Source organism: Lonchura striata, chromosome 2, assembly GCF_046129695.1.
Source record: "Lonchura striata isolate bLonStr1 chromosome 2, bLonStr1.mat, whole genome shotgun sequence".
NCBI classification, from domain to species: domain Eukaryota; kingdom Metazoa; phylum Chordata; class Aves; order Passeriformes; family Estrildidae; genus Lonchura; species Lonchura striata.
The window spans coordinates 91,163,014-91,187,954 of record NC_134604.1 but is presented as its reverse complement, the minus strand read 5'-3'; the positions used below and the strand labels follow the sequence as shown (position 1 = coordinate 91,187,954).

General features: G+C 42.1%; 1 protein-coding gene across 3 annotated transcripts in view; it reads left to right on the top strand.

Moving 5' to 3' along the window:
• The window catches only part of TMEM255B (transmembrane protein 255B), a 66,605-nt gene that overhangs the window by 38,335 nt on the left and 3,329 nt on the right, over positions 1-24,941 (top strand). For all 3 annotated transcript variants that reach the window (XM_077781567.1, XM_021545626.3, XM_021545625.3), the window contains 4 exons: positions 11,411-11,491; positions 15,374-15,459; positions 18,134-18,293; positions 24,112-24,255. In XM_077781567.1, the coding sequence (XP_077637693.1) occupies positions 11,411-11,491; positions 15,374-15,459; positions 18,134-18,293; positions 24,112-24,255 (471 nt within the window). The remainder of the gene's footprint in view (positions 1-11,410; positions 11,492-15,373; positions 15,460-18,133; positions 18,294-24,111; positions 24,256-24,941) is intronic.

Here is a 24,941-nt window from a genome sequence, read left to right as displayed (position 1 = left end):
GTAGTGTAGATAGTCAACATATTTATATATTGCTCAGTTAGGTGTATTTAGTGCAACCTCTTTTCCTTCCCTTTCCTATAAAATAAATCCAAAAGAGCATTATAAATTAAACCTCTGTACATCTCAGTCAGCAGGATATTCAGTATTTCAGCTGTTTAAGGGCTAATGTCTTTCAAAATAACACTTCTTGCAGTAGTATACTTAGAGATTTATATGAGATTAGTGCAGTTGGATAAAGCATGGTGCTCATAATGCCAAGATTGCAGGTTTGATCGTGTGTGGGATCCTTGCGGGTCCCTTCCAACTCAGAATATTCTGTAGTTCAGTGATTTCTTACATATTTTGATAGCATTAAGGCTATAGGAAGGAGATGGAGCAGTTTTTTATGTATTGGAGTCACATTACCAGAAACAGAATAAACAGTTCTTGCATTCTTGTGGAAACGTTAATTACTCACATGGCACAACATCATTACAATCAAGACAGAGCAATCAGTTCATATAACAAACCCTATAATCAAAGTAATGTAATCAATGTAAGTAATCAACTATAATAAGCAATTAAATACCTAACTGCATCAAGCAATAACTAAAATTATAACTTCGAATAGTATCAGCTAATTGCATCATTGGAAACTTGTGTAAAAGCCAGTGGTAAGTCTAAGTTTTTAACTATACAACATAGCTATTGCAGGTGTTAAGGGAATGTCTATAGCCTCATCCTAAGAGACATTGGTTAGCAAGACTTGACTAAAGAAAATCAGACCTATTGCTGAGGCAGGCTTGGATTTGCTGTATTAAGGCAGGAGTAGCCTTCCTTGCTGGAGGTTGGGTGGCCTTATCCCCAGAGCAGCCAGAGCAGCAGCCCCCAAGCAGACAGACACCATGTCACTCAGCAGCTCTGCACACACATCTGTCCTTCCTGCTGCCACCTAAACCTGCTCAGCTAAAGGCACTGCAGCCACAGAACCTCCTTGGGAATGTGCAGGGGAGTCAGCTCCCATTTCTTTTGCCTCTTCCACTGCACTCCATCTGCTTATGAAGGCTGATGGGCCTTTCCTCCCACCTTCATGCCACGGAGATTGTGGTCGAAAGTCATTGAGAGAAAATCACCTGTTTGAAGAGGTCTTAACCTCTCCTAGTAGATCTGTAGCCATCTGAGAACAGACCTGTCAGTCCATATCAGGAAGTATTCTGTCTGTGCCCATTGTCCAACAATGGGGCAGCTACAGCATCTGTAGGCTTTTGATTTGACTGTAGCCATGATACAAGAGCACAAACCTCACCGAAATAGAGAAGAGCAAGACTAAGGCTAACACTGCAAAATATTTACATAAAATAAAAATCAGTGAGGAAATATAAAGTGAGATAAAACCATGTATGTGTGTTTTTCAGCCATGACAATTTACAGGTATTCTGAATAGTTACTGGTTTGAAAGACCTGAAATTAATATGTGCTGCTACCAAATTTTAAGAGAAGAAGATTCGGTAGGATCCAGCCTTTCAGATTGAATTGAAATTCTAAAAAGAACCCCTGGAAATGTTAAGTAAATCTGGTTTGTGAGAGTAAAATTTTAAGCCCCACCAGCTGCTTTTCCTATTTTCAGCAGTGAAGTTGGGCTGTTTCAGCATAGCAGACAAAATAGTCAGGGTCTCTAGGCTGGAATGCAGCATTTCTGGAAGAAGATTAGCTCTTAAATTCATGCAAGGCAGACGTAGAAACACAAGAAAGGGTAAGTGCTGTCTGCAGTCTGCAGTGGAATTGCTCTCATGGCATGACCTCACCCCAAGAATGTAACCAGATACCATGGCGGCTGTCTCTGAAGTGCTTCAACAACACTGGGGATGTGTTATTTGCAGCAGGGGATCACTGAAGTGCTGTAGTTACAGTAGCAGTATGGTACGGATAGAAGCATGTCTATGTCTCTCTCTGCATCACTTTGAAGCGTTTGATCAACTGTACATTTGGGAGCCCTTGACTCCTAAGGCATGGACAATATGTGTAGAAACTGAATTAACACACACTAGCTATGTCTGCAGCTTAGCTGCAAAGAACACTTGAAAATTCTAGGGTTTAAAGTTTCTTAATATACTTTCTTAATTATTGTATAAATTTTGAAAAAAACTTGAAAACATTCTATTCCTGCCAGTCCGGTCCACTGCAGCCCTTGGCAGTAGCATGAGCTTAGAGCTGGGCTGCTGCACTCATGCAGGACTGTGGGAGTCCAGAAATGGCTCAGGTTTTTTTAGCATTCTCCCTTCCAAATCCCACCCAGCATGCACAGTGCACACCCTGACAGCCTAGGACTTCCCATGTCTATAGTCAACGTGATGGTATCAAGAGTTCAAGACAGCAGAAAAAGTAGGAAAAAATCATGGTGTCACAGAGGAGGAAAACAGCTAGAATGAAGAAATGGAAGGTCTGGAGACCCACTTGATGAAGTGAAACTGAATTGGCACATTTGGATTCAAAAGCTGATTACGGCCTTGGTGACTGTGTTAATAATTCCAGAAAAAACTATCTTAGTGCATGGTCAAAAGGTGAAATAGGAAAGGATTATTGTAGAATGGTATAATTATTTAGGTTGGAAAAGATCTTTAAGGTGATCAAGTTCAATGTAAATTTAACACTGCCAAATCCAGTAGTACATTTAATTTTCTGACCATAACTGTACTTTCTCAGCTTCCTTAATTTTAAAAAAAAAAAAAAAGTTTGTTTGTTTTTGTTTTGCAATTTCTGTCTTTCAGTGATCTCTCCATGATGTCCATAACTTTATTTTCTAGCACCTGGACTTCCTTTCAGGGTCACAGTGATTTTTAAACCTGAGGTTTTATAGCAACCACAGCATTCCAGATAGCTGCCAGCCAAATGCTTACAGCCAATTTATTATGTGGGTTGAATTTCTTTGTGAATTAGAGAGGTGGAGATGCAATGGCAGCCTCTTTAGAATCCCTGGCGCTGACTGAAAGAGCACATCCTGGCAAAGGCAGGAGCTGATGCCTGGCACTCCCATAAGAGCTGTCCCAGATATTGAAGGGAGGGAAGAGAAGCCCACTGAGCCCCATGGTGGGGGTGGGCAGCCCAGGACACTGGCTTGTCCAAGGAGGCAATTTTTCCTGTGGGAGCACATGGTCTGTCCTGCCCAGAGGCTCCTGGCACACAGAGAGCAGTGACCCTTCTCTTCCTCTCTGTCCAGCTGCTATCTGAAATAGACAGGTTTGAAAATAATGGTATTAGTTACAGAAATAAATTTTAACGAGGCATATGCGGAATAGTGTGTTAATAACTATATGTAAACAAATAGTTTACAAAAAAAACTGTATGTATACAAAAATTTTATATCTCATGAGTATATGAGTAAGGCATTCTGTTGGACTACCAGATAGTTAAAGATACTTTAACTACATAAGAGAAGATACAAGTCTTTAGGAAACTAGCAGTTTTTAAATTGTTATTTTAGTTAGTTTTCTGACATTTGATGTGGGTTCAATACTTGGAAATATGGACTTGAAGATTTCAGGGGGTATTGTTTGTTCTTTTTCCATATAACAGTGAAATTATGCAAGATAAATTGTTTTCTGAAACCCATTTCTGCTTCAGAAATTATGAACTGAAAACTGAATTGCAGGTTTATCTGCCAGAGAATAACAGCCCAAAACACTTTTCAAAAAAACCCACCCTTATTTCTGGTTCTAGAGGGGTATGGTCATGTGCTCTATGTGGGAGTTGCAAGGCTGAGGAGCATACTGAGCTATAAAATGTTTTGTTCTTCAAAGCTGATGCCCCCTCACTGCAGTGTTGATGATACTGGCCTCGGACTCAGAAGTTCCTAATATCAAACTGGCCAGAGCCAATATGGAAACTATTCATAATTTTTTTTTTAATTTACATATTTGATTTGTTTGTGACTGAAAGCAATTTTTGTATTAATCACTCCTGTAAATCCCTGGGTTTTTCTAGCAGTCTTCCTCAGGAGAAACCCTTCTCATTGGGAATGCTGTTGAAAAAGGTGGAGAAATAGCCCTTGGTCAGAGACAGACAGGAATTACAAAAGACCTGTAGCATTTTCTCTCATTGTTTGTACAGGGTAGGGTCCAACCAATTTTAGCTGGGGCCCCCAGACAGTGATCCAGTTTGCTTGCTTTTCAAGGCTCCTAATATGTTGGCCCCCTCTTTTAGGAGCTTCTTTATCTTTGGACTGAAAGCTCAGGTTTGTATGCTCCCATGTGCCATGTGATGTCAGCCAGCGTGGAGCAGACCCAGATACCTGTGCTCCATCTAGCTCTCCAGAGGAACATAAAAGCTAATTACTAATAACTTCATATTTGTTATTGTTCATATTTGCATGTCTATTTTGAAAGAGTGTGATCTTGAACGGAATGATAATTTCCAGAACACCCAGCTGTTGGCACAAGGCTGAGCTGGCACTGAAGGATGATGTTTCAGTTTGTTTTTAGGATTAGACTTGAAAAATCTTGGCAGCTATCCCTCTCCTATTCATTGCTAGCTTTGCTGTAGATTAAACCAACCAAACCCAGAAAATTAAAACTTGACGCTAATGAGACACTGAAAACATTATTCTGGTTTTGTACCCCTCAATTTTATCTATATTCATCTTTTACATGTGATCAGGATGGTTCCTTGCTCCCCAAGCCAACTGGCATGGTGAAGCCCACGTCCTCATTCTCCAAGTCTCTTGGAATGTAAATGGCAATGTCCAAATTACTTACTGGGAATGGTTCTTGGCCCATTCTAATTTACAAACCATGCCCAGAAAATATTTTGGAAGAGTGATAGTTTGTCCAAGCCAAAGCCATCACCAGCACAGCTCTAATTCAATTTAATGGGCTTGATGCTTGAGTTTCAGCCCTGGGAACATTCCCTGGCACTGATCAATCAACACCTCTCTTAATGCAGCTATGGAAGCTAAGACTAAATAAATACTGTAATTGGAAAAAAATAGCCCTCACTGTATAATTATCTCAATAAATTATTAGCCATGTTTTGTAAAGTATGGCATATATTTCAGTCAATACAGTTTAAGCTATATCTCTGTTTTCTGAAAGTGAGTTACACATAAGGGAGATGGAATTTCTTCTATGTTATCCAAAATATATCTGTTCTCCAAGGAAACAAAAACTGTCATAGAAAAACTTCTTTCCATACCTCAGCCTAGAGCCTTTCAACCTCCCCAAAGTAATTGAATCAAATCCACCAAAGATACTGTTAAAAGAATACTTTTCTTACAGAAAATTGTATTGCAATGCTCCCACCATCAAACAGAATGTGAGATTTCTATTGTATGCTCTTTAAATAAAGCAATCAGCCAAACCAAAACGCTCTATATTTGAATCAAATCTTCTCTTCCTTGGCATAAAGCCTTCCCTCTTGTCCATCTGTCACTCTCAGGTTTTAATACACATACTAGAAAACTATTGAAATAAAAAGTTCAAGATGAGGGAAAGCTACATTTAGCTTTTTAGAGTTCAAGGCTGAGCAATTCTAATTTGTCTGAAATTAAAGGGAGGTACTGAGTGGGCTGGGTTTTGGGGGGTTTTTCGACACATCTGAAAATTTTCTAAACTTAGCTTGATGGCATTCTGACTGCACCTGCTCAGTATACACAAACACACTCAAAAGTAGTTAGCTAAGAAGTCATATTTTTCAGCGCTCAGAAGGATCAAATAAAACCCGTCCATTTTTATTTTATATCAATAAATAAATAAACTCAAGAATACAACTACATTTTTATAGAGAATTCTTCCTCTCTTTACCAGCCTACATATTTTGTCCTCTGTGTGCATCAGCAGAGCTTTAACCAACAGAACTTTCCCACCTGCCCATTTCCAATTAAAGGGACTTACTCAAAGGAGAGAAAGGGAATGCATAATTTATTATAGATTAATATTACACATTAGTGAGAGGTATTGCATAGCTCTGTCTCAGTAATAGTGGTTGAGGAAGTTTTTGGTATCAAATGATACTAAATTAGTTAAAAAGAATATTGTTGCTATATACTTTAGAGTTACTCTTAATAGATTAAATGTATTTATATACATTCACAGACATATATAGTATTTAAAAGTAGCTCTGTCTCAACCACTATTGCTATGAGCAGTAGAATCAAGAAGAATCAAGGATTGGTAGGTATATACTATATTAATACACAAACTTTTGTGAACAATGTGAAGTATTTTAAGACCAGTCTGTCAGGAATACTTTTAGAGCTTTAAAGTTTGTCTCATTTGCCTTTGGTAATAGACACTCCTATAAAGTCCAGAGAGTGCTTATGTGGTGTGACATACTGCTGGATAACTTTTAAGTACTTTTTTATATCTATGTGGTGCCTTATTCATATAAACACCTTAGTAGACAGACAGACCACAGCACCTCTGTGGCATGAAAATGGAAGCTTTTACCAATGCAACCTTTTGGCATCCCCAGTGTTCCTTTAGTTAAAAGCTATGTTCTTTAGGTGTTAAATTCTGTAGGTCTCTGGACAAGGCAAATAATCTTTGTTATTTTTGTACACTTGATCTTCACTTATTTATTTGATTGCGCATAGGGATGCATTTAGAGAATGGACTGAATGCAGAAGACTGGCTGTACTAGTGCAGCAGGCTTGCTGTTCAAAATTAGGTACATGAAAGAAGGTACTGGTTTGCCATGATTGTGGATGCAAATGCAAAGGCAGTTGTCTTTAAGAACATACAGAGGTGTCTGAGGGGAGTATCTTAGCATTCAGGGTCAGACTCAGCCTCATACTGTGATGTGGTGGTGTTACTCATCAGCAGCCTGTAATAAGGTGTGAATATCCCAAAGGTAAAGCCAGGGAGCATCTGTCTCCAGGTGCTAAACTCATAACCTATGATACTTTGAGAGAACTTGTTAGTGTGCTCATAGCTTGACATAGACTCTGACCTTCTTCACAGAATCCGAGTTGCTGAGACTGGGCAGAACCTCTGGAGATTTCTTATCCAACCACCTGTGCTTAGAGCAGTGTCAGCTAGCACAGGTGGCTCACAACTGTGTTGAGTTTGAGTGTCCAGTTTGAGCATCTCCAAGGATGGAGACTCCACAACCACTCTGGGAAACCTGTTACAGTGTTTAATCACCCATAGAATAAAAAAGGTTACTTCTTATGTTTAAATGGAATTTCCCATATTTCAGTTTGTGCCCACTGCATCTTGTCATTTTTCTGGACATTACTGAGAGAGATGTGGCTCCATCTTCTTCACTTTCCCATCAAGTATTGATCCATATTGATAAGGTACATGGGAACCTTCTCTTGTCTAGGCTGAACAGTTCCAACTCTGCTTCTCTTGTGACAAATATTCCAGTCTGTTAATTCACAGACCATGCCTGTGGTCTCTATCATACTGGGGACCCCAGCATTTTACCCAGTACTCCAGATGTGTCTCTCCAGTGTTAAGAAGGATCACCTTCCTGGGCCTGGTGGTGGTGCTCTTTGTAATGCAGTCATAAATACTGCTGGCTTTTCTTGCCACAAGGACACATTGCTGGTTCATGTTTAACTTGCTACCCACCAGGACTCTCTGTAAAGCTGCTCTCCAGACACTCAGACCCCACTCTTTCCTGGTGCATGGGATTATTTCTCCCTGGGTGCAGGATTTGACATTTTCCTGTACTGAACTTGTTGAGGTTCCTGTGGGCTGTTTCTCCAGCCCAGGTCTCTCTGAATAATGACACTGTCCTGTGGTGTTTCATCGCTCATCCCAGTTTTGTATCATCTGCCAGCTAGCAGAGGCTGCACTCTACCCATCACCCAGTTCAGTAATTGAGATGTTCATGCAATATTGTCCTAGAATTGACCCCTGGAGTAGACAACTATTAAGTCACCTCCAGCAGGACTTCATGTCACTGCTCCCAGCACTGACCTCAGCAGTTCTGCCAGCTTTCAGTCACCTCAGCATGCCACCTCACTCTTATTTCATCAGCTGTGAGAATGAGAGACTGCCAGAGGGATTAGTGAAGATAAAGATCCAGAAGCAGGTGAGCAAGAAGCTCCACTCATCCACCAAGCCAGTCACATCCTTGTAGAAGGTCAACAGGTGGGTCAGACATGACTCTCCTTTTGTAAATCCATGCTGACTACTCCAAAACACCTTCATGTCCTTGAGATGTTTGGAAATTGTTTCCAAGATTATTTGCTCCATCCCTTCCCATCATTGTGTAGTTCCCCTGTCTTTCTTGTCATCCTTGAAGACAGGATGTATCTCCAGTCTGCTTAAATGTGCTCTAAACTGATTCCCCTTTAGCAAGAGTAATTCTCTCTTATGCCAATTTTTCCCACTGGTCTCCACTGCAGACCAAGGCAAAGAAGGCACTGAATACTTTGATCTTTACCATGTTTTTGTACTGTTGCCTGCCTTATTCAGTTATGTGCACATATCTTCCCAATTTCTCCTTTGCTGCTAAAACACCCAATAGAAGCCCTTCTTCCTGCCCTTTGCAACCCCTACTGGACTGAATTCCAAGAGAGCTTTGGCTTTCCTAACCCCATCCGTGCATGCTCATATAATTTTTCTATTTTCCTCCTTGATGATTTCCCCTTTATTGTGCTTCTCATAGACTTCCTTTTCATGCCCAAGTTACATCTGGAACTCCTTGTTTATCCACACAGGCCTCATGCTGCCTTTGCTTGATTTCCTGCTAGATGGGATGAACTGTTTCTCAGTTTGGAGGAGATGAACTCTGAATATTAACCCATTTTCCTGGGCCTCGTTGGCTTATTCAGTGATATGTTTGGAAGAATCATATGGGATACAGTCCTGTAAAGCAAAGTCTCCTTTCTTCAAGTCCAGAGCTGGAATCCTGCTCCATCCTTTCCAGATTCTGAACCCCACCATAACATTAGGGGCAAGGCTGCTCTTGACCTTCACATCCCTGAGCAATCTTTCCTTGTTTGTAACTATGAAGTCCAGCAGAGCTCCCCTCTTTGTCAGCTCCTTGCTCTGGCAGAGGAACTGCAATCCTCTTAGACCCCCCAACCAGATCTGTCCCTGGAAGTCATGGCTAAAGGCTAATGCTTTCCCAGGACTGTGGAAGAAATGTTGACCTAGTTCAAGACATGGCATGCTGTTCATGAGGTATTTGCTATTCCTCTAGAGAAGAAGAGTTACTGAAGTTTTTTTTCCTTACACTTGTGTAGTATAAATAAATATTTTTGGATGCAGGAAGCTAACCTTTCTCTAACCCTGGGAAGTTGGTGTCCAAACTTGCCTAAGTTTGCTGGAGTAATCAGAAAGGCAAACAAGCTGATGGAGGAGCTTTATTCATTGATCTCTCTGCATTCCTGCCTAGCTCTGCATTTTAACTAATTATGTATTTTGGATCAGCAGATTTATACAGTTCGCACTTCATTATCCAACAAGCAGAGAATACTCTGCCTGTGAGCTGAAGTAGTGCAGATCTTTATGCAAAATCTGGGTTATTCATGGATGGATTTTAAAACTTTAAAATGTAGTGTAAGTTAATCAGTGAGGATTTCTGCTAACAACTTAAATAGGGGATGGCAGATAGTGAGTTTGCATCTTCTGTCTCGGATCTCATCTGACTGACTTTATGAGGAGTGATGAGCACTTGAGTGCTTCCAGAGGATCACAGAATCACTAGGTTGGAAGAGACCTTAAAGATCATCGAGTCCAACCCATGCCCTGACACCTCAACTAAATCGTGGCACTGAATGGCACATCCAGTTTTTCTTTAAACACATCCAGGGATGGTGACTCCACCATGTCTGGGCTGACAATTCCAGAACTTTATCACTCTTTCTGTAAAAAACTTTTTCCTAATATCCAACCTGTATTTCCCTTGTTGCAGTTTAAGGCTGTGTCCTCTGGTTCTCTCAGTTGCTGCCTGGAGACAGAGACCGACCCCCACCTGACCACAGCCACCTTTCAGGGAGTTGTAGAGAGTGATGAGGTCACCCCTGAGTCTCCTTTTCTCCAGGCTAAACACCCCCAGCTCCCTCAGTCGTTCCTCACAGGGTTTGTGTTCCAAGCCCCTCACCAGCCTCGGTGCCTCCTCTGGATGTGCTCAGGTGTCTCAGGATCCTTCCCAAACTGAGGGGCCAGAACTGGACACAGCACTCCAGGTGAGGCCTCACCAGTGCTGAGTACAGGGGAAGGATGAGCTCCCTGCTCCTGCTGGCCACACCATTCCTGTCACAGGCCAGGATGCCCTTGGCCTTCTTGGCCACCAGGGCACACTGCTGGCTCATGTTCAGCTGGCTGTGCACCAGGACCCTCAGGTCCTTTTCCACCTCAGCACTGTTCAGCCACACTGTCCCCATTCTATAACATTGCAGGGGTTATTGTGGCCAAAATACAGGACTCAGTACTTGGACTTATTGAACTTCATCCTATTGGACTCTGCCCATTCATCCAACCATTCCAGGTCTCTCTGCAGAGCCCTCCTACCTTCCAACAGATCAACATAGGATCCCAGCTCTTCATGCTTTTGAAGGCACAGATCAGGACTAGATAAGTGATGGAAAGTTGAAAAAGTCTTGGTGTTTTGTTTTTTTGTTTTTGTTTTTTTTTGGTTTTTTTTTCAAATATAAGTAATCCAACACTGCTTTGGGATTAACATTGGATCACAAAGGACTCAAGCTGTCAAATCCTCCCAAAAGAAATATGGTATAGTCCTGAAACTGCTGAGGTATGCACCCTCCAGGCTTCAAAGTAGCTATTTGCCAAGGTCAGAAGCACATGTTTTCCATCTGGCCAAGGTTATTTCATTGTGTTCTTCCTTTATATCAGTTTGTGGGAGCTGTTACAAGCAAAATATGAAATACGAGCAGTGAATGCATCTTTAGCAATAGCATAAATAGAAAATAAGGCAAAACCAAACAATGTAAATTGCTTACTCTTTATGCCTTAATTTCTTAATCATTCTTTATTTTACTTCTGGGGTTTGAAATGTGTGTTATAAGTGGAATACTCAAACTATTATCTATTTTACTTTGTTCTCACCATGGACATTGTTGAAATTCTTGAAAAAGAAAGTTCCATATCTTGAAAACAACCTGCAAAATCTTGGTTCTTAGGTAAGAAACTGCACCCAGTCAAAGAATGACTGGACCATTCTCAGAGCAGTACTATTTGACGTCGAGTGTGGTTAAATGATGAAGTGGTTAAATGCCAGAGGTGATGCCTTTTAGAGAAAAACAGATGATACTCACATAGCTTAGTGGTGGAGTGAGGATGGAAAATGTAACCCTGAGGAGAGCCATTCCAGAAAGAAAGCCAGCACAGGGGGTGTGAACCTTTTACCCAAGTGACTGCATTGCTTCCACAGAGCTGTAAGCATGTGCATGGGGACATGGACATAATGCCTTCCACTTCCTCAAAACCAATCACTTTTTCTGGCTGTTTTTCTTTTACAGGAACCCAGACCTCTGTATAACAAAAGATGCCAGTTCTATTCAAGTGGAATAGGATTCCTATATGATGCCTACCAGACTGAGGTAAACAAACTCACCCCATCATGTGTTCATTTCTGCTGTGCTGGGGAGGAGCGAGGGAGAGCATGTCTGTGCATGTAGATAGAAATACCACTGGTTTTCTCCCACAAGTGACTCCCTGTTTGTCTAAGCTTCTGATGATTTAAAATCACTAGTCAGTGAGGTTTTGAGTCATCATCAGTGTTTGTATCCAGTACTTTACTCTGGGGTTGGAATGATTCCTAGTGCATCCATGCTGTAGAATAACTGTCTGGAATGTGTTTGTAACATTAGCATCTTCCTCTAAGAAGGCATTTGTAGACTCCAAGTGGAATAGATCCATTTGTATCATCCTGAAGTCTTCAAATCTCTGTATTTATCCAGCACAGGTCAAAAACATCAGTAGTTTGAATGCAGCATTTTTATTATCTCAGTGACATTAACATGGTCAGGAAAGTGCCCATATCCAAATGGCTTCCTGAGAAGTCCAGATTTAATTTTCCTATATTATTATTGTAGTAGATTGGTGGGAGTGAATAGAAAAGTGAAATGAAGAACAGCTAAACAGTGGTATAACTTTCAAGAAGCCAGTTCTTCATCACCACTGTGCCATGGCTAGGAAAATGTGTTTGGGGAATGTTACCACTAATATTTCTAGAAAGCTTAGCAAAGTATACTTCCAGGTTAAGCAGCTCCTTAAATCTTGCTGCTAGGGCATCCTGCTGTTGATTCCAGGAACTGTATGGCAAAAATATTTCACAGATCTCATGTAAAAGACCGACCCAGACAAACTCCTTAAGTGTGACAACACCCTTTCCTGTAAGATATACTCCTTCCTCTTCTAAAGTGCACATGCACACTCAGACTCAGACATGGCCTGAGAAATGCTTCTGATTCCTGTAATGAGAATGTGGTTGGCATCCCACTGACCACAATTCCTTGCAGGTGATCCTAGCCTCAGGCTTCTGGCCAGATGGTTTTCCACAGCTCTGCTGATTCTGGGAATGTCTAAATTTGGGCCACCCAGAGCTCCTTCCTCTATTCTGGAAAAAAACCAACCCTGTATCTTTTAGAAGTGTAGGTAGTTTCTAATAACATTATTGTCTGGTTGTTCACTGATTTAGAGTCAGTGTATGCTACTTCAGAGCTAAGAATTCATAGCATTTATACTTGCCTTTTGCTTTTCCAAAGGTTGCCAGGTAGTGAGCAGGTGGTATGCTCTGCATGCCAGGCAAACACTTAACTAGAAAAGCAGATTGTTTACTGACTGCCAGTTTCCTTTTGATTGACATCTCTCACCTGTAAGTAATGTCTAGCTCATTTGGTCTGCCTGTTTTAGTTCCCTTTGCTCAAAGGAAAAAGAATTTGATTCACTGGCAATTACCATGAGAAGAGAACATATCTTCAATTGGTGCTGAGGAGATAATAAATCACAAATGTCCAGGACATGAAAAAGCTGTGTGTCTGGTCACTGAAATGAAATAATAGGTCTTGACATGCAGAACACCCACAAACGGCCTGTTTCCACCACCCTTGCTCACACCACACACTAATTTGTTTATTTTGGTTTAGTCACTGTTCTCCTAAAAAGGAGTATCTTGTTCTATGTATGTTTTTAAAATGCAGTGATAAAAATAGATAACTACAGTAATTTCCTTGGCCAATAATATGTGTCTCATAGTGTAGAAGCAGCCAAAAACATGTTTAAGATCATGCTGATCTCCCTGTTTTGTACTTCTAGCCTTCTCCATTAAAACAGGCAGATTGGCTTTATAATTGCTTGGAGAGAGAACAACTATTTTTATTTCCTATCAGAAGTGATCCCCAAACCATGCATCAGAACAAACCACTTTTTAGCAGTCCATTCCATCTTATAAAGCCTTCCTATCCCAATCATGCATGTGTAAAAAAGGGTATTTTTACTCTTCATGTCCCGGGCCGTTTTCACTGCATACAGAGGTCAAAACTAAAGACTGAAGATCCTCTGAATGCATAAGTATAGGGCATCCCACAAAATGGCTGAGGTAGCACACTGTGCTCCAGGACTGGTTTCCAGCCTGCTTTGAGAAGTAGCCATGTAGGATGGTTCAGTCACTGCCTTGATTAAGCTGATGCACTCGGTGACAGTAAATGCTCCTCTTCTGCAGTGAACTGCAGCTCAGGCTGACAGCTGCAGCTGAATGTGACTTCAGGCCAACAAAGCCCTTTGGTTACACTCCAGTAAGTCAGACACAGTAGAGAAATGGTGAAGAAACAAGGTTCTATCTCAGGATGAGATGTGCTTTTGACAAGTGGATATATCTGTATCAAACTGTGAGATACATATCCAGATTGCAGCCTAGACTGAGACTGTTTTTTATAACCTACCATTTTGGGATAGAAGAGCTGATTTGTATGAGATACTAACCACAGGTACAGCCTTGTCCTGAGCAGCAAAGCAATCCCAAGGGATCACTTTAATCTCCTTATAACATTAGTTTTGTCACCCATCTTCCACTGCTTGATCAAATTCTGCTAAGAACAAGTGTGGCAAGCTGGAGACCAGTTGGAGATGAACTTGCTCTGTTGCTGAGTGTGTGTGTTTAAGGACTTCCTTTTTGCTGGGAAAACAAAGTACATGAGTAGTACAGACTTATCAACAGTGACAGTTTTCATACTAAAAGGATACACAGATCCAGGATGTAGGAAGTGAGAAACATCTAGTTTAACATCTCTTGTGGACATTATTCCATAGAGTAACACATTTGTGGCTAAGACAGAGCTGTCTGATAAACTTGCCAAAAGCAAGCATGTATTCCTAAGCATGCTCCTTCTACTTTTCATTATGAAGAGTTTTCTATTCAATAATATATTTTAATTGCATTTTGTGAACAAAATAATTCTCAGTGGTTACAGAGATTTTTTTTTTCCCTATCAAATAAAAGCTATAGAAAGAATGTATTTTCTGACTGTTAGCTTTTAAAACCTGAAAGCTCTTCAGGATTTCAAAGTCAATAAGCTAAAACTCTCAGGAAAAAAAAAAAAAAAAAAGAGGGCTACATATGAAGTATTTCAATTGGTCTGTAGTGCCAAATAGAAGTGATTGATGCTTACTATACTTAAGGAGTCATTAAAAGATTTTGTGTCTGGATGAAGAGTGTCTTACGTGTGCATGCCTTTATTGTTCTAATATCTGTCCATCCCTGCAATTTCTCCTCACATAAATAAACCTTTTCACTTTTGTATTCGAGAGCCTGAAATAAATGGTACTTATTTGCTGGAGTGCTTGGATCTTTTGTGAATTCTGTTTGTGGGTTTGAAGATTGTTCTTGCTGTCATTCATAATTACTTCCTTCTTAGGACGGTTTCACTGAAAGGGGAAAGTTCCCATTTATTGGAAGCTGTTCAAATAAATTGGCTCCCTTGCCATTTCCCCCCTATAACAGACTGGTTTTCTTATGCACTTCAGTGTTTGCTGTAGTGTGTTTTTCCAGACCTATGGTCAGTTTGTCACAGAGATCTGAGTCTCCTGGCTGCACACTCTGGGTCTCAGCAGAATAGCCCAGGCAGTGTAGCAAAGTGCTTGAAAACTCTGGCAGCCCTGGATGCAGGCTAGTCCTGGGAGCTCTGGGCTCCATGGTGCAAATGCCCTCAGACTCAGGGGCTGTCATTCTGGTTAAAACTCCTGTGATCTCAGGGATGGCCTCCTGGCTTCCAGTCATGAATTTTGGAATCTCAGGATCTTGTACAGCAGGTAATACAACTTGACAATGCTGTAGAAGCTGTTTTGTTTTGTTTGTTAGTTTGGTTGGTGGTTGTTGTTGTTATTGTTGTTTTGGGGTTTTTTTATTTGTGGTCAGTACAGAAGGATGATTCACACAACACTGAAACATTGAGCATAAAAGTAAGTTGCTGCTTTTTTGGCAGGTTACATGTCATACCTTAAACAGCAAGTGCCAGCTGAAAGTGAAGAGTAACACATGCTATTGCTGTGATCTGTACAACTGTGAGAAGTAAGTACCTGTGTGCATTCTGAAATTCTCTGAGAAATTCTTGGTTGGTTTACCTTGTAAATGGTAGGGCCTGAAGAAGTAACGCAGGGAGCTTGTATGCTGAGAAACCCAGTTCCTCTGCAACTGAAGTCCTGATGCCAGCACAAAGTAGGTCAGGAGTTGTTCATTAGTGTTGGTATTATTTAATTTTCTTTCTTCTTTGGATATCAAACCTGATCACTCAGTTTAGATACACTGTTGGTCTGTCAATGCATTTTCCCCAATAGATTTACTGAGTCTTCTGCTTGGCTCACCCTTTGCACGCTTCATTGTCATAGAATCACAGAATGGTTTGGGTTGGAAGGGACCTTCAAGACCATCTGGTTCCAACTCTCCTGCCATGGGCTGGGACATCTTTCACTGAACCCGGCTGCTCAGAGCCTTATCCAGTCTGGCCTTGAACACTTCCACTAATGGGGCATCCACAATTTTTCTGGGCTGTCTGTTCCAGTATCTCACCACCCTCACAGTGAGAAATTTCTTCCTAGTATCTAAATCTTCCCTGTTTTTGTTTAAAACCATTCTCCCTTGCTTTATCCCTGCCCTTGTATATCATCTTACCATGCACTCTCATGAAACCTCTGCAACCCTCTACAGCTCAGCCACTGTCACTTTTCCTTCTTTCCCCTTGTGTATTTCTCATCTTTCTTCCTTCCTACATCTGCTTTATTTTGGTTTTGCCTTTTCTTCACACGCTAGCAGCCCTGAATAACCTCAGTCCTCTGTAGGACTTGGCTAGTGTGATGCCAGACATAAACATTTTAGGTGTAGAGAAACAAGGTGGGAACAATCAAGCTTCTACACAAGGCATCTGCATGAAAAAGTAGCTCTTACTCAAATGATATCTCAACTAGAGAAGTAAGAAAACATTTGGGACTAGAGGGAAGTGATTTATGCAGATGGGAGACACAAAGTGAATGAAAGTCTATGTAGAGTCTTTTGCTTATGTAAGAAATGTTAAATCTGGACATGATGGAGTGCCACAAAACAAGTGGGAAAAGTAGAGAATGCTCAACTTTGGAACCTTTTATCATATTTGCAATGCAGTATGTATACAGTGAGAATGCTTCCTTCCATGGTACACAGCTAATGCCTACATGTTAACACTGAACCAAACAGCCCAACTCAACACAGAAAAGAGCAGGGCTGTTAAAGGGGTGAAAGTATTCGGAGTCATCAAAAAAAGTGACTGAAACTGTTGCTTAAAGTAACCACAAGGAGAGATCAGGCATATTTCCCTTTCAGATGGAGATCCTCAGTGCCATTTTTCTGAGACATTGAGTTTGTTTGAAATGCTTGGGACTGTTCACTGCTGGTGACATTATTCAATGATAAAATTAAATGTGTGTGTTCTGCTATTGTCAACATCCTACAGTGGACAGCAAGATCTTATAGCACTGGCATGGACAAATCCAGGGTAAATAAGCAGTCACACTGCTCTGGAGACTTAGCAATTCCAGTTCACAGGATGGCTAGAGAGAAGTAGGAGGAGGCACAGGCCCACAAAGTGATTTGTTGTCAGCCATAGAATAGACTGATGTGACAGCAGGATTGTAAATCAAATTTCCTCAGCCTAATGGCAGCTGAAGCTGTAGTTGAAGATGGATTCATGGCAGGGCCCAGGTGAACTCAACAGTAGTGGTTCTTCAGTGCCAGAACCATGACCTGAAGCCATTGATTGTATATTTCAGAAGTTACTGTGCCTAGCTTGGTTCTTCCCAGAAATGTTGTGGACTGCTCTGAGCTTTCCCTAACCATACATGCACACGCTGCCCCATGCACTGGGGGTGGGGGAGCAGAAGAGTGAACACAAACTGCTCACTTCTGGTCTTCACCATAATCTGATGGCAATTTGGCAATTTCCTAACAGTGGAAAAACAGGCTTGGCATTTAAAAAATCTTTCCAATTCAAATAGCTGCCCTAGGAGCTCATTAGCAGGCTCAAATTAGGGCAGGTACTGGAAAGAACTGCAGGAACCTGTGGTTTGAAATTTTGCAGTAGGATATTTCTGGCTTTTGGCAAGACAGTGAGGTGTAACTTCACCACATGCCTGATTTACAATAATCAATGTGGTGTAGAAATATGAACAAAGATTTCTGGATTGTACAAACTCAAAGTAAAGACATCTTTATACTGTAGTGTGTTGCATTAATTTGGAACCACAGACCCATAAACAAATGTAGCTAGCTGGCAGTATCTCCCTTCCTGTAGCTGAACTAATACTTAAGCAACTTGACTTCCCCAATTTTTGAGATGCCAGCAGATTTCTAGGTGAGCTGGGAAAAAAAGCAAAGCTAAGCAAGCTTTATCTGGTAGCTAAATGGAAAGGGCAGCCTCCATATACCAAGATTATGTCTCTGTTTAGAGACACTGAATAAAAAATAAAGAAGGGTCCATGCTGGTAACCATCACCAATCAGCCAGACTAGGGTTGGATTACATTTGATGCTGGCCTTAGCAGAGCCAGTTTTTCAGCAGGGCTTTCTCCAGTTCTTCTGAGCATTTTTTGGTGGGAGCATGGGTGTAGTACTTTACCAAAGAGGAAAGTAAGTAGGAAGGAGTCAGATCCTGTAGTGCTCTGTATTGTGTGCAAAACCATTCCCACTGCAGTGGCATTGCTTGCATTCTCTTTCAGTTCAGACCAGTCCTCCAGCTACTATGAATTTCTGGGTGTGAGCAGCTGTCAGGATGTGCTCCATCTGTACAGACTGTTGTGGTCCTCCACAGTCCTCAACATCATCGGCTTGTTCCTGGGGATTATCACCGCAGCCATCCTTGGGGCATTTAAAGACATGGTGAGGCTCACAGTCTTTTGCCTTATGTGAGGGCTTTCTGCTTGTTGGCATTATCAAATCAGTTAAAACCAAGGAAGTATAAATGTACAAAGGAGATGCCTTAATTGTGCTTCCTGAGTGTTCTGGGAGTCTGGAATGTTACAAGACACCACAGAAGGTACCAAGAGTGTAACCCAGGTTCTTGTTAATAGCTCCCTTGGAGCAGATTAGAATGAAATGACACTGAATGTCACTGCTTTTAAATAAATGATGTAGGGTTTATTATAGAACAATTTGGTGGCAAAGGAAAGCAGCTACGAAGCTGTTTTGGTGGTTATTATCTATACTAATACAACATGAAAGCATTGCAATGTGAAAGTGCAACATCACCCAGGGACACATACAAGGGGAAAGAAAGAAAGAAAGAGAGAAAGGACAGGAGTGTGAGGATCTCACTACTCACAAGAGACAAGACTTGTTTGCTGCATGGTCTTGGTTAAAGTGGTGGTTGCTGATGGAGGGAATCCTGAAGACATGGTGGAGAGAAATCCTCAGAACACAACATCTAGTGGGTCTATATTCACTCTGGTTCAGGTGGGAATGCTCAGGCACCTCCCACTAGGAAGGGGCCTTGACCTAATAATGTGAATTATGGGATGCTTTGGGAATCCTTGACACCTTCTAAGACAACACAGCTGCCCATCCTAGCAGTTGAGTCAGTTATGTCCCATCAGCAGAGATAAAGACGCAGAGGCCACAGGCAAATATCCTGAATTCCCTGGTACTTCCCCGGGGGGGAGGAGGGGAGGTCCACAGCCCAGTGGTTTGTGCAGGAGAGCACAAATTAGCATGACAATGGGAATAATCCATCTCCATAGGATCCAGCTCCTATCTCACTCACAGTCCATTATTCACTCTGAGCCTTATCAGATCAGAGGTTTAGCCATTACACACCCAAAAGTTCACCTCTTCCAGCTCAGCTGAGCACCCTGGGGTCTCAGCAAATAGGAGAATGTTTTGAGTCATTGTCCCTTAACAATTCAGCCTCTCTCATGGATTTATACCTTTAGGCAAAGCTGTTGCCAGCTGTTCAGAGCTAAGTGGGTCAAGCCCAGTCAAATATGTGAATGGAAGAAAAAAAACACAACAGTGTGAACAAATGCTGGCAATTCACTTAGTGGCATATTTTTTTTCCCCTTCTAATCCATCACTGAATGTGTGGGCCAGCACACAGTCTGAGTATGCTAGTTTGTAGCTAACATGTAAAAGTCAAGTCCTATGTGTGACTGCTCAGCCTTGTGTAGTTCTTTTCCCTAAGAATGGAGATGAATTCTGAAGTACCAGTTAAATTTTTATTTAAACAGTTGTGTGCTTGGGACACTTCAACATCCTCTTTTGTGTCACTAAAGAATGTCACTTTCTAACTACTCCCTGTGCCACACCACCTGCTGTGCTGATGTGCACCACAGCATTCAGAAGAGACCGTGGGGTGAGAGGGATTCTCCAGTAATGTCCCTCATTTGCCTGGATTTACTGACACGTTGAAGGGCGAAGTTGCTGTTCCTGGGATTATCACTGTCAGTGGCCCTGTTTGCTGAAGCAATGACAGAAGACCAAGCAAGGGGGCCTTGATTCACTAGGCTCTTAGGAGAGTAGTAGAACTAAATGGGCAGAGGCATGGAGATAGAGGTGAAATGCAGGAACCAAAGGGAGGTGTGATAGCAGCACGGGTCATCTTAGATCATGTGTCTGGTCACTCTTGCAGGCTACAAAACTGAATAGAAGAATGGATAAAATGAAAAAAAGAGAGAGAGCAGGGAAGAGAAGGCGAGAGAGATAGCTGAGATGTACCCCAGGACAGGAGGGGGAGCAGACTGGCAGGAACGGGCTGCTCAGAACTGGCACCCAGTCAGAGCCAAAGACCCAGTCAGACTCGAAGCCATCAGGCCTGACAACTCTGACCATCCAGCATTCCTTAGGAAGCACGTCGTGTTGGGTGCTTAAAACCATGTTTAGCATAGAGTAGGGCCATATGAATTGTTTGAAATTCACCTTTGTGAAGAGTTGCAACATTTCCTGGAAATATTCCTCTGTCCAGCTTAAGCCAAACAAGTGCCCTGAGGTATTACGTGTAAGAACTGTGCAGCCAAGATCTCCTTTATGCAGGGGACTCCTGCAAGGAATTGGTAACAGATTGCAACAGCCACTGAAGAGTTGCAGCTGCCCAAAGGGAGTACAAGCAGTTTTCTTGCTGAGAGCAGCAAGAGCAGAGAGCCAGCCTGAGTCCACCTAACCTGTCTTGCTCAAACCTAAACTTACATGAGATTTGGGCTGATGCTTTGATACAGCCCTGTGCTTTGCAGGGCCATCACTGCACTACTCGTGATGTTCCTGGGAGAACTGCAGTCTCCATGAGCTGGCACATTCCCTTGCTGGGAGGCAGAGCCTGGGTCATGGTCTGGGTCCTCTGACTGAGTGGCATAGAACCATGGAGGGAAATCACAGCAGCATGGATGTGCATCTTGACCCCAAGCATGGCTGGAGTGAGTCTGTCAGGGCTCCAACTAAAAACCTCATCTGAATAAGCTGTTCAGTGTCTCCACCGAGAGTGAGCAGGAAAAGGATGTCATAGTTCAAGAGAAAGATGAGTTTGTGTTGGTCACCTCAGCTGTGCTTGTGAAAGTCTTACTAAGCAACAATCTAAAATGCAATGACCGCTCCTGCTCCTGCCTGGGCTTTCTCAGGGTTCTTTTGAGTTAGTACCAGAAATAATTTGCTAATCTGCTGCTCCCTTTCCTTACAAAAGGAGGAACTCTTGGGGGAAGACAGGGGCCAAGAAAACATCAAGCAGAAGAGGAAAAGAAAGGGGCATGTAATTTAAATAGAAAGAGAGAAAAAAAAAAAAAACCTTTAAAATACGTGGGAGAACTATTTACTTTGCTTTAAGATGTCACCTTCTCACATAAATGCTCACTGGCATTTTGCAGGGAGAACTGCAAAGCCCCCTGAAATGCCTCACAGCATTTCTTTGGGATTGACTTCCAGAAAACACAAGTCCAGGCTGACTAGTCAAACAAAAAACATTGTGTTTATCTCTGGGGAATGCTGGCAACCAAACCATGTTGCAAAGGGGAGAGTTTGCAAAACAGTGCCCTTTCCTTTAAACCCATCATATTTCCTGGACAGAAAAAAAAAAGTGTTGTTTTGGTTATTTCAGCTTTTCTTTCTTGTGACAAATTCCCTGCAGACCCTGGCACACTCCCCTGATCTCCTTTTAAGATCTACAGCATGCTTGGATATAGGACATGGAGGTAGTTGCCTTAAAGTCACCTCTAACAAAAAAGCAGATCAAGAAACTACATCAATAGATATAGCCAAAATACCCAAAATGATAACACGTTGTGATTATATCTTAAAAAAGCTGCAGGTAAAGAATTACATGGAAAACTTCACTTGTTGATGATGAATTAATCTCGAAACTCTCTTCCCTGTCCCAGTGTTCATTTGATGACTTCTGGGTGTTTTTCTGACACACCTTGCCAAGGAATCTGCCTGCCCTGAGTTTAGGGCTGCATTAGTCTACTGATCGTTCTGAGGGGAGGATGGGGGGGATGGGAAGGGGATGCCTTTTAAAATTTATTTTCATTATTATCCTTCTTGCAGTCCTTAAAGTAACCTGAACAGATTAAATAGCAATGCTTTATCCTCTCTCCTCTTCCATCACCCTGCTCTAAAAAGGAAAGCAAAACAAACCCCTAACTACTGAGCTACTTGCCATGGGTTTATGTGTCAGCACTCATGCAACTACAGGTGCAGTCTGATGTGAAAAGAAGCTGGAGGTCAGACATAAACGCTCTGGCAGTTCTGTGTGAGGCCAGTGAGCTGGCACTGTTAGCACTCCCTGGCTAGTTCATAGCTCCTTATCTCTTTGACTTGGGTGTTGGTGCAGTTTAGAATGTCTCAACCTAGCAGTGTATTTTAGGTGAGTAATTTAACACTGAGTAATTACTGGAATACTTGATAAAAGCATACAACCAGCTTCAGTGCTTCAGTCACCACAAATTGTTGCTAGCCCTGGGCTGAGATCAGATAGCACGATAATAAGGTGCTTAGAATTAGTAGAAGTGGCATGGATGACCCCCCAATTTGTCTTCTAGACTGTTGAGATGTTCATCCTTAGCAGTTAGAGAGCATTGCTCTGTGGGTGGATGGAATGTGAGAGGACTGAGAGGTTCCTAAGAGAAGAAGCCAAACGGGGTCAAACAGCAGCACCCAAAGAGACCCACACCAGAAAGTTGGTGACAGATGCAGAACAGGGATCCATATTTCACATCTGTGGGTAAAGTTCCTTTACTCACTTATGTCAGAGGGATCTGATTTTATCCCTCCTCTGAGGGAGGAAGGGTGCACTCTGGGGCTGTGCACTGGCCCCAAACCTTTGGGTCTGAAGCAAGCAGGCTACCTGCTCCTCCCTACTCCTGAGGCAGTGCCTTTTCCCCACCACAGCCACCCAGCAGGGCAAGTAGAAAGATGGGTACCTTGCAGATGAGAGTGTTTTGAGGAGGGTGCCTTGAAGATGAGAGACTTGCCTTCTCCTGTGAAATAAGCTCTCTGCCTTTGATCCCAGCCTTCTCCATGCCAGCTCCTGAACTGCCAGATTTCCCCAGGAAACTAAGGGCCTAGATTTTTCAGTAACCATGTGGTACATCAGTGACCTAGATGATGTTTTCCATGTCCAAACAATTAATTGATCTCTTTCTCAATCACAGAGAGATCTCACAATGTCTCCAGAGGGTGCAGTGGTTTATATCTGCCACTGATAAATTTGAAAGGAAGTAAAAAAAAAAAACCAAACCAAACCAAAACAAAAAATGAACAAACAAAAATAAAAACAAAACCAAAAAAAGACAACACAAAATAAAACCCTGGCTGCTGCTTTCAGCATTTGTCTGGCACCTACTGTATTTTATTATTTCAGTGAAAAGAAAATTCCATGCTCTCATGTGGAGGAATCTGCTAACAAAAACAAAGGAAATAAAAGAAATCACCGGATTTATCTCATGAAAATATTTCACAAAGCTCTGTTGCTCTGCTGTCCTTCACAAATTGTTATACAGCACAGGATTTTAGGTTTTAACACAAACCCGCTTTCACATTCAGCTTTTGATCTTTCTTCCTGACCAAAATTTTTCAGCTGGTTTAATGTTAACTATTACTTCTTCATGCAAAGTTCATTTTGCATTGTAATTAAAAGACATGCCAATAAAGCCATGAGAGAAGGATTTTCTGCAGTAGGAATGAGGTAAGCACATTGAGAGTGATGTTGGAGAGTCAGCAGGGAGCTCCATTTCCCAAGTGAGAGTGAGCTGTGAAAGAGAACCAACTGGTCTGGAAAGGGAGATCTAGGTAAATCTGTGTAGGAAAGCAGAGAAAAAAGACTTGAGGGCATCAGATAGTTCTACTGGAAGGAGTGTGCAGCAAATGGTGAAGGACTTGGTGTTTGGTGCTGGATGAATAAGAAGAGGCAGCCAAAGCTGTATGTTGTGCACTTCAGGGTGTCTCGGATCTGGAGTCCTGCCAGTGCTTCTGTAAGTGTTGCTAGGGATGCACCAGCAGCCCTTTTCCAAGAGAAGAAGATTAAAATAGCTGTGTATTTTTACTCAGAAAATTAATTCCGGATACACCCTTCTCTCATTCTGTCTGCTGTTTTTTTGTACTTACTGGTATTATGTTGAAAAATAGAAAGTTATTAAATTGTCTTGTTGCTTGTGTTAGGAGCAGCTCCTGCTCCAGCCCCCTCTACATTGTACTGATAAATTGTTGTCTTGTGTACTCACAGGTACCTCTGTCACAAATTGCTTTCAGTGCTGCACCTCCTCCTCAGATCCTGTACAATCCTGCCCAGCAGATCCTGACCTACGCTGGGTTCTGCCCTTCCGCAGCCACAATCTCTACCTATCCGTCCTACCCACTGCCTCTTCAGGTACAGTGCAAACACACACCCTTCTCACACCATCACAAAACCACTAGCTGCTACTCAGTACAATCTCTGCAGAGGTAGCTGGATCCCAGCTCCAGCTAAGACCTACCTCTTCAGGGTAGATCTTAAGGTTAAGTCTGTGGGATGACTTAGTCTGTGCCTGGTCTTCTAGTCTGTTCTCAGACCTCAGGATTTCTCTGGTTGTCCTTTGAACTCTTACCTGCTGATGAGGCAAGTGTAGCCAGGAGTAGAGTGAGTAGAAAAACACATGAAATTAAGCTGAAAAGATTAATGTAAGTAGCCATGAGGATCCATTGTGTGAGCAATGACCGCTCACATGAAAAAATTTAAAAGATATATTAAACCTTAACAAAAGTACAACAAAAGGACTAAATAAGGAAAAATTGCAGCGCTGGGAACTGCCCTCATGGCTGCCTACCACATGGCCAGTTCATCTTCCAGATGGATGTTTAGTCTGTTATACACCTAGGGGTTGCATCAGCCAACCCTGGCCCCTCCCAAAGCCTGTCAGTCAGCTCTCCTTTGCCATTTATCAGTGGAGATTACTTTCTTGTAACTTGATTGGAGGTCAGGTGTTGCCATGCCATGCCCCCTTAGGAACAAGCTTTTCCATTCCCACCTGCCCCATGGAAGGGGCACATGTGCACACCTTCTTTCTACCTGTCCTA